This window comes from Emiliania huxleyi, assembly GCF_000372725.1.
Source record: "Emiliania huxleyi CCMP1516 unplaced genomic scaffold EMIHUscaffold_468, whole genome shotgun sequence".
NCBI classification, from domain to species: domain Eukaryota; phylum Haptophyta; order Isochrysidales; family Noelaerhabdaceae; genus Emiliania; species Emiliania huxleyi.
Window position 1 is genome coordinate 63,988 of NW_005198482.1, and position 11,798 is coordinate 75,785.

The following is an 11,798-nucleotide window of genomic DNA, read 5'->3' on the forward strand; positions in this document are numbered from 1 at the left end:
CGCGCCAAAGCCCTGCCTCGCCAGCTTCGTTGTCGTCTCGATCGTGCCACCAGACACGCCGACCTGCATCTGGACGCGAATCACATCGAACGGGTGGGTGAAAAAGGTGGTGAAGATGCCGGCGGCGGCGCCGAGGCCACCTCGCTCCACGAGCGAGAGGGGCTTCGAGTCGGGCATCCTGCGATGCGCCACGAGGGCTGTCGGCAGTTTCGGCGCGGAGCCCGCCTCGGTTTCTTTTCTGTCCCCTCTCCTGCGGCTCGAGCTGGCGAGTAGAGGCCCCGCCCACCCAGGGTACCCTCTCCGAGGACATGGGTTGGCTCTTTCGAGGACTCGCCGTGGCTCTGCTCCAAGAGACCTCGAGTGCCTACTCGCCCCCGGCCCGGAGCACGAGTGTCGCCGTAGTCCCATGGAGTCCAGCCGTGCCCACCCGTGGCGCGACTGGGCCGAGTGGGAGGCGTGCTACGCGGACCTCTTCGCGCTCGACGACCCCGCCGCCCGAGCGCGCGGCGTGCAGCGCGTCGCGACCTGGCGGAGCCGCGGGCGTGTGCCTCTCGCGGTCGAGAGCACCGCGGTGCTGGCCGAGCTCGAGCTGTCGACGGCGCTGTCGGAGCCGGTGCTCTGCCTCGCGCTCGGGATGGCGCTCACGCGGCTCGTCAACGGCGTGGTCGACCCGATGCAGCAGCGGGCGCGCGCCACCTCCGTGCAAAGGCTCGCGGCCGAGGTGGCGCTGCCGGCCTCGCTCGTTGCGCTCCGGCACGAGGCGACGCACAACCAGCTGCCCTCGATGGGCGCGCTCAAGGTGGCCGCCGACCAGGCGCTCCTCTGGCTGCACGAGCACTACTGGCAGGGCCAGCTCCGCCTGCTCCGCGACCTGCCCGGCTCCGCCCACGACTGCTTGGCGCGCTGCCGCGCCGCGGCGCTGGGCGGCGGCGGCGGCGGCGGCGGCGGCGGCGGCGGCGGCGGCGGCGGCGGCGACGGCGGCGGCTCGGGGGAGCGGAGGGATCGGAAGCCGTCGAGCCGCGTGCCTCGCTGGCGCGTCACCACCTGCGCCGGGCGACTCGCAAAGCTGCTGCAGCCGAGCCACTTGGCGCCCCCTCTCCTCCCTCCTCCTCCTCCTCCTGCCAGCAGCAGGGCGCGGCAGCGGTCACGCCTCCCGGCCACGCCTTTCTAGGCGCCGCTGCTGCTGCCGCTGCTGCTCGACGACGGCGACTTCCTCGCGCCTGCGCCGGCGGGCGGCGGCGCGGCGGCCGCAGCAGCCGCGCGGAGGACGTATGAGGGGCAGGTGTGTGAGGGGATGTGCCTGACCCCTGACCCTGACCCTGACCCCTGACCCTGACCTGACCCCTGACCTGACCCCTGACCCTGACCCTGACCCTGACCCGTCACCCGTTCCCGCACCGGGGCAGGTGGAGGGGATGCGGCTGTGGCTCCGCCTGCTGCGGACGCTGCAGCGCCGCTGGCCGCACGCTTGCGTCGGCGGCGAGCTCCTCCTCGCCGTGGCGCGGCGGCTGGCGCAGGAGGCAGAGGCGGGCGGAGGGGAGGCGGCGAGCGAGGCGGGCCGCGCCGCCGCCGCCACCGCCGCCGCCGCCACCGCCGCCGCCGCCGCCGCCGCCACCGCCACCACCGCCACCACCACCGCCGCCGCCGGGCCGCCGCTGCTCTCTCGTCGCGAGGTGCTAGTTGGGCTCGCGACGTTCGTCCTCGCGCAGCGCGTCCGCCCGCCGCCCGCGCCGCCGCCGCCCGCCGCGCCGCCCGCCGCGGCACCCGCACCCGCACCCGCACCCGCACCCGCGCCGGCGCCGGCGGGCGGGGGGCGCGGGCGCGCGCTGCCCCCGCTGCGAATCGGGGAGGGGCAGCTGCGTCAGGCGGTGTGTTTGCTCGCGGAGGCTCCTGCGGCGGGCAGCTGGCAGAGCAGCCCCTAGATGCGGGAATGCAGACCCGCATCTCCCCGTATCTCCCCACATCTCGAGGTTTAGATGCGGAGCACAGATCCATATCTCCCCGTATCTCCCCGTATCTCCCCGCATCTCGAGGTTTAGATGCGGAGCACCGGTCTTTGCATTCCGACCAGCACTCGAGAGGACACGTGCTGCTCGGTGGTCTTCGGCGGCCTTCCGCCATCTTCCACCATAGCCTCTGTGCTCACGCGACGCACTGGAGAGTCCGCGCGACTCGTCCTGACTCCGGCGTGCGCACGGCGTAGGCAGAGCAGCCTGATCCTCCTCGCAGTGTCGCGCCCAGAGTGGCCTCGCGCGCGCCGGACGCCCGCTCGGCGGTCCCGCCGAGCCTAGATGCCGACCGCACACGACCCGTGGTCTGCGCGGTCCAGCCGCCTTCCAGCCGTAGCCTCTTCCCGACCGTCGCCTCCACTACCCCACCCGTAGCCTCTTCCCCCCCGCCCCCCCCCCCTCACCTCCGCCTCCTCAATCGGCCAGGCTCCTCTCGCTGCGGCGCGAGGCCGACGCCCTCCGCCGCTGCGGCGGTAGGCAGCGCAGCCAGGGCGGAGGGTCGGTTGGCATGCGCCGCGCTCCGTGGCTCGGAGGAGGAGGAGGAGGCGGAGGCGGAGGCGGAGGCGGAGGCGGCGGCGGCGGAGGAGGAGGCGGAGGCGGAGGCGGAGGCGGAGGCGGAGGCGGAGCGCCTCCGCCCACGCCTCGCCTCGCCTGCCTCGCCGCCTCCCCCTTTGCGGGCGGCGGCGGCGCGTGGCGCCGGTGCGAGGGCTGGCGCGCGACTCCTAGATGCGGGACATCTCCCCAGATCTCTCCCAGACTTGCCCTTTCGAGGCCTAGATGCGGGAGACAGAGTGCCACTCTTCCACCTGGCACTCGAGAGGGCACACAGTCGACTCGTGGCCCAAGGAGTTCACACCGCGCTCTGAGCACACGGCGCCTGCCGCCCCCCCCCCCCCCCCCGTTTGGCCTGACGTGGGCGTGTTGACGACGCAGGGCCCCGTCTGCGATCGGCGATCCCGTCTCGGTGGCGTGGGGCGGCACCGCCGGGGGCACCGCCTCTTTTCCACAGCCCGGGCCGCCGCAGCCAGCCTCTCTGCGGCCAGGGGAGGGGCGGGACGCGCCGAGCGGCCGCCCGATGACCCTCGCGGGCCCGGCGGAGGTGGCGGCCGCCGCAGACCGCCCTGCCCGCGTCGGCGCAAGCCCTCCCGCGGCCCGCGGCGCTCTGCCGCTCGAGGTGCTGGCGACGTGGGAGGAGGTGTGCGGCGCCGCCCTGCCGGCACCCCCGGGGGAGGGGCGGGTCTAGCCGCGCGGGGGCGGGGGCAGGGCGTGCGCGCGAAACGGGCAGTGGATCGTCGTCCCGACGATTGGCGCCTCGCGGGCAGTCTCGTGTGTGTGCGCAAGGATCTCGCCTAGCTTTGTTGTGAGGCTGAGAGCGAAGTGGCAAAACATAGAGAGCAGGGGAGAGAGGTGTGTGGTGTGCAGTGGCCAGTGCGCCGCTCGGCGACCAGCCTCTCGCCGTCCGCCATGCTGCGCAGCGCGTCTCGCCTCGCTCATCGCGTACATCGCGCCCTCCGCCAAAGCCTCGTGTGAGTGCCGCTCGGCGACGATCCGCTCGCGGTCCACGGATGCAAAGCCGGTGGTGAGCGCGGTGGGTGACTACGGTGGCCGTACTCACTAGCCGTCGCCACCCCCGCGCCCCGCCGCCCTCGCCGCCGCCGTCACCACCGCCTTGCTTGCCCCCGTCGCCCTCGCCGACTACTTGATTGCCACCCACGCCACGCCACCCCTCGCCCTCGCTGCCGCCTGCGCCGCCATTACCCACGCCATTGACATGCTGTCACCGGCGCCCCCACACTGCTGCCACCCACGCTACCGCCCTCCTCCCCGTCGCCCTCGCCGTCGACTTGCTCGCCACACCCACGCCGGCCCGCCACGACACCCACGCCATTGCTGCCGCCCACGCTGCCATCACCCATACCGTTGCTGTCGCCGTTGCGTATCGCCCACACACGCCGCTGCCACCCAATCGCTCTATTGCCACCCACACCGCTGCCATCCTTGCCGTTGCCCACGCCAATCAATCGCCACCCACGCCGTCGACGCCCTCGGCCGCCCAGCCTCCGGGGCACCGCCGCCGCCTGCCCCTTTCCGCCAACCAAGCGCACCAGGCCCCACCGGCCGCTCCCCACCCCGCCCACCACTGGCCGCCGCCGCCGCCGCCTCCACCCACGTCACCCACACGCCCTTGCCCCCGCCCATTACCCCCCGCCCACACCACCCCTAGCCGCCCTCGCCACGTCGTTGCCCACGCCGCCGCCCCCTCAGCCCTTACAGCCGCCCTCGCCGTTCGACCTCGCCGTGGCGTTACCCACGCCGCCGCCCAACTCCCCCCTGGCGCCTCGTCTTTTCCTACCAACCAGCACGATCTGGGGGCGGGTTACAGCGTCTCTGGGGGGCGGGCTACATGCGCTCGCGGGGCTGCCCGACGGGGCTGGCCTCGTGCTGATGGACCCAGCCGAGGTGCCCGACCAGTTGGATGGAGCCGCGCCGACGCGCCGCGCGCGAGCACCAGCCAGCTTTTCTGCGGGGTCGAGGACGGTGCGTCGTCATATGAGCGTTCATATGAGCCGTCGCAAGCACGGACCGCTGGGGGGGTGCACAAGAGGGGTGATTGGTACTCGACACGGCTGTCACGATGCAGCTCCTGGTCCTGGGAGGAGTCCTGCTCGCTCGCGAGGCCGGGAGAAGAGGACGGTGACGTGGACCCGTTTGATGCGACCGCTCTCATTTGCCCTTAACATGAGCTTTCATATGACCTTCATATGAGCTCTCATCTCTCACCTTGATATGAGCATTTGAGAAGGCTTTCGCGAGCCAGTCAAAAAGAAAAACACCTCGCATAACGGTGCAGCACCCTGCTTGCCGACGCGAGTCGCTCGCTCTCTCCCGCTAAAGCCGACAAAACAAAAACTCTAAAGCCGCTCATCTCCATCATGGCCCTCGTCAGACTTGGCACGCTGCGCGCCTCTGCGCCGCTCGCGTCGCGCCTGCTGTGCACGGCGGCGCCGAGAAAGATCGCAGTCGTTCTCGCCGGCAACGGCGTGTACGACGGCTCCGAGATCACCGAGGCCGTCGCCACCCTCGTGCACGTCTCAGCGGCGGGCTTCGCTCCGGAATGCTTCGCGCCGGACATCGTGCAGCACCACGTCGTCGACCACACGAAGGGGGAGGAGGACTCAGCGCCGAGGAACGTCCTCGTCGAGTCCGCGCGCATCGCGCGTGGGCAGATCGCGCCGCTCACCTCCCTCGACCCGACGGAATATGCGGCGCTCATCGTGCCAGGCGGATTCGGCGCGGCCAAGAACCTGTGTAACCACGCGACGGTGGCGCAGGGCGACGCGGCGCTGATGGCGGTCGAGCCGTCGCTCGAGACCGCGATCCGCGCCTTCCACGCCGCCAAGAAGCCGATCGGCCTCTGCTGCATCGCTCCCGTGATCGCGGCGCATCTGCTCAAATGTGAGGTTACGGTCGGACAGGCGGAGGGCGAGCAATGGCCGTACGGCGGCACGGCGGGCGCGATCGAGAATTACGGTGGCGTTCATCGCCCGACCGACTGGAGCGGTGTTTGCGTCGACGACGCCAACAATGTGGTCTCGTCGGCGGCGTATATGTACGATGGCAAGCCGCACGAGATCTTTGAGTCTGTGGGCGCGATGGTGGCGGCCGTCTGCGAGCGCGCCTGATCGTCGTGTCTTTCGATCTGTCGACGCACTGATCTCTGATATGTGGCCATGTTTATTTTTTGTCGGAGTCTGTGGAGACTGGAGTGTGTGTGTGGTGTATCGCGTGTGGTGAAAACAAGAAGGAGAACGAAAACGCCATGGAGAACGCGGCCGCGCGCGCGAGCCTTCAAAGTTCACAATAAACAAATAACAAAATCCAGCCCCCCCAGCCCCTGCAGGATCTCGCACGCCGCCCGGCAAGCGGAATGCAGACGGACCTTCATGTTACACTCCCCGCACGCCGCAGACGGGGCGCACTGTGGCCGCGAGATCACAGTCACTACTTCTTCACGCGTATGCCCGGCACGTTTGGCTCCAGCATCGGCTTTGTCCCAATGTCCACCGGCTTGGGCCTCGCCTGCAGAAACTCCGCCACGCGCGGCGTCGCCTCGACCGCCGCCATGAAGGTGCGCACCTCCGGGTAAGCGTCGAGCGCGGCGGGCTCGAGCAGCCGTGCGTTGTCGAGGTTGTGGTAGAGCATAAAGTCGCACCAGCGCGGCGCCGCGCCGCAGGAGAAGGGGCCCTCGCTCTCGCGCAGCTGCCTCGCCAGCCGCGCAAGCTTGGCCGGGAAGCTGTCGAAGAACGCCGCCTATGAATAAAAACGCACACCTGTGTAAGCCATCGGTTGCTAAGCAGTGGAAGTCCTCGAAGCAGGCCGCCTTCTTCGCGTCAAAGGCCTCGCCGCGAAACACATTCACGATCGGGTTGACGGCGTCGAGCTCGCGCGCCGCCTCGAAGATCATGTCGCACCTCGCAGCCTCAAGCGGTTCGGCCGGCACGAGCGCAGGCACGAGCGCAGCGCAGTAGCGGATGATCGCGCCAGCCTGGGCCAGCTCCTGCGGCGCGGAGACGCGTCGTGTGTGGGAGGCTTCGTGGCGGTCGGCGTGCGTGCGAGGGGCGTCTGCCTTGCCGTCGACCAGGAGCAGCGGCAGCTGACCGAACGGCGTCTTGTCCTTGGCGTCCTTCCAAGGCACGCCGTAGGCCTGCTGGGGAGATGCGTCTTCGTACGCGACGCCGCCGAACTCGAGAATCATCCTCGCGGGCTCCGCCAGCGCCCGGACCGGGAAGTAGATCATCGTGAGCTGTGGTGCTGCCGCGCTCTCGCAGACGCTGGCGGGCTGTGAGAATCCTCGCCGAGCGGCCTCACCAGCAAATGTGCCTGCCGCCACGAGTAGAGACGGGCGGGCGAGCCGGTGTACCGACTTGAGGAGCATTTGAGCCGAACGGTTCGCCGAGCGATGGATCCCCAGCTGCGTGGCGGGCGGCAGCGGCGGTGGCGGCGGTGGTGGCGGGTAGCACCGGGGGTGGGCAGCGCCCCCCCCCCCGGGGGCAAGCGCCTGAGCACCGCGTTTTTCTTTTCAGGGCGCATCGACCGAGAGAGAGAGAGAGAGAGAAAACCGCCAATGGCCGTTATCCGTTAGTGCGGACGTCGCCGCGGCTCGCCTCTGCCGCGGCGGCTGCTGCGCGCACGCGGCGGCGCCGCTCTCTCGCGAGACGGCTGGCGACGCGGCTCGCCGCCGTCGTACGGTGCGCTCGCCCGACGGTCCGCAGCGTGGCGTGCGCGGCGCTGAGCGCCGCTCTGCGAGCGCCTCTGCGCCTGCACTGCCTGTCTCTGTTGGTGCTGGTGGTGGTGGTGCTGCTGCTGCTGGTGCCGATGCTGCTGCTGGCGCGGCGAGGCTGTGCGACTGGGCTCGACGCGCGCGTCGCGAGCGTCTGACGCGGCGGGCGGCGTCGGGCAGGTGCGCTTCTCTCTCGGGTGGTGGTGGTGGTGCTGCTGCTGCTGCTGGTGGTGCAGATGCTGGTGCTGGTGCGGCGCGGCTCTCCGACGCGACTCGATGCGCGCGTCGTGGCTATCTGACGCGGCGGGCGGCGTCGCGGGCGGCAGCGGTGGCGGCTCGCGGGTGGAGGTGGAGGCTGGAGGCTGTGGCGGACCTTTCACTACTTGCTGGAGATGTTGAGGCGCGGCGGTGGCTAGGGGACCATCGCGGGGAGCTGCGCGTCCGGAGGGCGAGCTGTGCAGATCCGGATGGCTTCACCTTCGTTGAGCAGCTCAACCCTCTGGGGAGTGAGTCGCCGACGCCGGTGTCTTGACACCCAACACTCTACCTTAGCTCCTGAGGGGCGCGTGGTTCTAACCACGTAGTAAGACTACAGCCCACCACAGACACCCTCCCCACTCCTCACGTGTACACACTCCCTCACCCTCTCCTCTCTCCTCTCTCTCTCTCTCCTCTCTCTCTCTCCTCTCCTTGTCTGTGCTGTCTGCCTGACTCAGGCACTAACTCTGCCGATGCGTGATTGTGTGTGGGCTGCTCCGAGGGGGCCCTCTGTGCGATCCGACGGGTAGGGGGGCTGTGCCCGGGCGGTGTCCGGTGTGGAGTCCCCTTCTGACCCCGCCTGGGATGTTGGGTGTGAGGTTGTGGCGGCTTCGATCCCAAGGGGGGGAGCTGATCCCACTCAATAACCAACTCTCAGGGGCAGTAGGTGGGCGAGCTTCAGGCACGCTCATCTCGATCGTCAAGACGTTGCTACGCGCGGTCTTCCGCGGGGGGAGCTGCGTCGACGGGTGCGGGACCGCGGCGCAGCCAGTGCCGCGGCGAGGCCTCCGGCTGTTTGCGGCGGGCGGCTTGCTGCTCGCGGCGATGGCGAAAAACTCGTCTCGCCACACGCCAAGGGCTTATGCTCTGGCGAGACGTGAGGCGCATGCGCCCAGGAGGGGAGGGGGCATGTGTAACGACACTGCTAGAGATGCCTTTCGGGGCCCAGAGATAAAACTTCTGTGATGCCATGCGTGACCTAGTAGTGTCCCCAGCTATGGGCGTGTCCACGTTGGAGCCAGGTGTGGTGTGGGCGCGAGAATAGCTCCGCCGTTCATGGAGGCAACCGATGCGAGTCGACTGGTGTGTGTCGTCGTGGTTTCGTATCAAGAATTCTCTCTCTCTCGCATCGACCGACCTCGTGAGGTCCGGCCCGCCACCTTGACGCCGTAATCTCCTTGAGCAGAACCCCAGAAAAAGAAAAATGGTCGCGCGCCCAACACGGCTCGAGTTCACGAACTACAACTAGTTCGGGGGGGTTCGGGCACCCAAGGGCGAACGACCGAACCGATGCAGCGAACCAAGGGGATGCGTCCAGAGCGAACTCCGAAACCGAACGAACCGCGAGTTCACCGAACCAGTTCACGAACCAGTTCGCCTTTTCTCCGGCGAACTCGAAAGCGTGTTTCTCTTCATAGGGCGCGGTCGTTTTGCTCCAATAGCCTTTTGCAATAGGGGCAAAGCAGGGCACCCGCAGCGTGAGAACCCTAATCAACTTCGTCGCAGGCGTCATGATGCTCGCGCCGGCATTCGCTCTCGTGCTTGGATTCGCCACGACCCCGGAGCCTGGCTCGGACCTGTTCGCTGGGTACGCCATCTACGACCGCTTCACGGACAGCATTCCCGCAGACTGCGTGTATGAGGCGGTCACTGACATGGGTACGCAGGTGCCCGATTACTGCTGCACGGACGCTCCCTCCCCAGCGGTCGGCGCCCTCCCGTTCAGCCCGGCAGAGAACGGAATCCCTGGGGACGACTATTCGGACTACACATGCGCGCCATTGGCCGTTTTCCCAGACCCGGCACCCTACATTCGCAGCTACTTGGGATGCGTGGACTCTTCGGTCCAGTTTGGCGAGCTTTGTGTCCCTGCGGATCTGGAGTTTGGAACGACCTACCCCATGACCACTGACATGGCGGCCACGAAGTACACGAACGACGTCGACTCGGCCGCGACGTGCGGCTGCCAGGCCGTGTACTCGGGCCCAGGCTGCTACTCGGCTGCGCAGCCCTTCCTGCTCCTCGCCGACGGTTCGGCCGAAGTTTACTTCGCTCACATCTCTGGAACTTGCTGAAGTGCACAGGAAACGAGAACAAGCACGCCCTTCTCCACGGCATCCATTGCTAGGCTCGCTTTCACCTACGTAGTACGACCACCGACGAGCGTGCCCTTCGCGGGAGACGGGGGATGGGGGGGGGGACGAGGGGGGAACAAGGGAGGGGTGCGGGGTGCGAGGTGGTGGCGCAGACGCTGTGCGTGACCCGTTCAGAGCATGTGTGACCCGTTCAGAGCATGTGTGACCCGAACCGGGTGGGGTGAACACCGCGCCTGAACGCCGCGTTTTTCTTTTCAAGTCGCTTTCGACCGACCACGTGAGCGTCCGGCCCGCCACCTTGACGCCGTAATCTCCTTGAGCTCCCCAGAAAAAGAAAAAAATCGTCGCGCGCCCAACACGGCGCCGGCAAGATGGCCTCCCCGACTCGCGCTCTGTGGCTGCGGCTGCGCAACATGCCCGTCCTCCGTATGCTGCAGCTCGAGGAGGCCATCTTTCGCACCGACACGCGCAGCTGGTTCATCACCAACACCTGGGATGCGCCGCCCACCAGCGCCGGCCCGGAGCGCGACGCCGCGCACGCCGCGGCTCAGTCGGTTGTGCTGGGCATCTCTGGCAAGCCAGCCGAGATGCTCAACACCGAGGAGGTGCTGAAGGCCGGCGTGCCGGTCATCAAGCGCTTCTCCGGCGGCGGCACAATCATCTCTGACGCCGGTGGAACGCTCAAACACGTAGCCCTCACCTCTCGCGCCAACACCGCCGCTGCCCGTGCCGCTCGCGGCGTTGCCCACCCCGCTGCGCCCCCTGCCGCACCAGACACGCTCTTCGCGACCTTCATCTGCGCCGCCGACGACGAGCCTCAGGCGTCACCCCACCAAGACACTTCCTAGACGCTTCCTAGACGCTTCCCAGGCTAGACACGACGAGCCTCAGGCGTCGCCCGACCCGTCGGGGCATATCCAGGACGCGTCCGTGACATGTCCGAGACACGTCCCGCAGGTGCCCCCCTACCCGGACCCGATCCTAGATTGGACGTCCTCCGTGTACGACGCCGCACTGCGCGGCTGCGGCGCGACCAACTTTGCGGTGCGCGCGAACGACTACTGCTTCGCGACCGAGGAGGGCGACTTCAAGTTTGGCGGCAACGCACAGTCCATCTCGGGCAAGCGCTGGCTGCACCACACCTCCCTGCTCTGGGACTATGAGCCAGCGAGGATGGGTCTGCTGCGGATGCCTAAGCGCCAGCCCGCTTACCGCGCGCAGCGGTCGCACGGCTCATTTGTGCGCGGCCTCTCGCAGACGCTGCCCTCGCGGGACGCGTTTTGCGCCTCCCTCGCCGCCGCCGCGGGCGCGACGTGGGAGCTGACGCCGGTGGAGCTAGAGGAGGCGCAGGCGGCGCTCAGCTTGCCGCACAGACAAGTGACGAGGCTACTTAGACCGGAGGAGGTGTGTTGAGGGGAGCCGGGTCCAGAAAAGGGCGTGTGCCAGGGCAACGGCCCTTGCGTCAGCGGCGCCGCGCGGCGGCGGCGGGGGCGACAGGGCGGCGCGCCGGAGGTGCACCATGGATCGCGATTCGTGTTGCGCACCGCGAGTACATATGTAAACCGTGACAGCGTGAGGCTCAGGCTGTGAGAGCGCGCCCGCGTTAGTTTCGTCAGTCGCCTCGCACAGCTCCGCGGGGCGCGGCCGGCGCGGCGCGGGGCCGGTCCGGTGTTATCTGTTATTATTCTGCAAAGGGGTGTGAACGGAGAGAGCAAACTCCTGGCAGCTCCCACAGTCGAAATGTGCGCCAGCTGCCCGCTCACCTGTGTCACGCCGCCGCGCACGCACCTCGCTATGTGCTCGCGCGAGCTCCCGCCCGAGCCTCCAGCTCGGCGTCCCACTGCTGCGGAGCCGATCGCTTTTCCTCGGCGCTCGCGTCGAGCCGAGCTCTCGGCACTCTACGGCGGGCGTCGCTGTGCGGGGCGCCCGTTTCCTGCTGGCCCGAGCGGAAAGCTCCACGTGCCCGCGCGAGCTCCGGGCCGAGCCTCCAGCTCGGCGTCCCACTGCTGAGGAGCCGATCGTCGTCCGTCGGTGCTCTCGAGGAGCCGAGCTCCTTGGCCTGCGGCCGGCGACGCTGCAGGACGGCGCGCGCGCACCCAGCGAGGTGCGTGCGCGGGGGCTTGACGGGGGTGCGCCCCCCCCCCCGTCGCCCCG

The 11,798-nt window shown here is 68.9% G+C and overlaps 5 protein-coding genes across 5 annotated transcripts in view; 3 read left to right on the forward strand and 2 right to left on the reverse strand.

The window, feature by feature from the left end:
• Positions 1-177, reverse strand: part of EMIHUDRAFT_245609 (hypothetical protein) — a gene marked incomplete at both ends in the record, with an annotated part of 462 nt that extends 285 nt beyond the window's left edge. The window contains one exon of the mRNA XM_005768145.1: positions 51-177. Coding sequence (XP_005768202.1) covers positions 51-177 — 127 coding nt within the window. The remainder of the gene's footprint in view (positions 1-50) is intronic.
• A 229-nt stretch (positions 178-406) lies between these two features.
• On the forward strand, positions 407-3,252 carry EMIHUDRAFT_245610 (hypothetical protein; the record flags this gene model as incomplete). The annotated part of the gene is made up of 4 exons (XM_005768146.1): positions 407-799; positions 2,458-2,507; positions 2,943-3,108; positions 3,184-3,252. The coding sequence occupies 4 exons, from the start codon at positions 407-409 to the stop codon at positions 3,250-3,252; spliced, it is 678 nt and encodes a 225-aa protein (XP_005768203.1).
• Positions 3,253-4,942: 1,690 nt separating this feature from the next.
• On the forward strand, positions 4,943-5,692 carry EMIHUDRAFT_119265 (hypothetical protein; the record flags this gene model as incomplete). Its single annotated transcript, XM_005768147.1, has 1 exon — positions 4,943-5,692. One exon carries the CDS (start codon positions 4,943-4,945, stop codon positions 5,690-5,692), a length of 750 nt encoding a protein of 249 aa, XP_005768204.1.
• Positions 5,693-5,852: 160 nt separating this feature from the next.
• Positions 5,853-7,022, reverse strand: EMIHUDRAFT_370577 (hypothetical protein). Its single transcript, XM_005768148.1, has 3 exons — positions 6,637-7,022; positions 6,424-6,567; positions 5,853-6,320 (listed from the first exon to the last, which is right to left on the reverse strand). Exons 1-3 carry the CDS (start codon positions 6,943-6,945, stop codon positions 6,012-6,014), a joined length of 762 nt encoding a protein of 253 aa, XP_005768205.1. The 5' UTR covers positions 6,946-7,022; the 3' UTR covers positions 5,853-6,011.
• A 2,993-nt stretch (positions 7,023-10,015) lies between these two features.
• On the forward strand, positions 10,016-11,057 carry EMIHUDRAFT_76173 (Lipoate-protein ligase A; the record flags this gene model as incomplete). Its single annotated transcript, XM_005768149.1, has 3 exons — positions 10,016-10,316; positions 10,419-10,467; positions 10,589-11,057. 3 exons carry the CDS (start codon positions 10,016-10,018, stop codon positions 11,055-11,057), a joined length of 819 nt encoding a protein of 272 aa, XP_005768206.1.
• Positions 11,058-11,798: the final 741 nt, after the last annotated feature.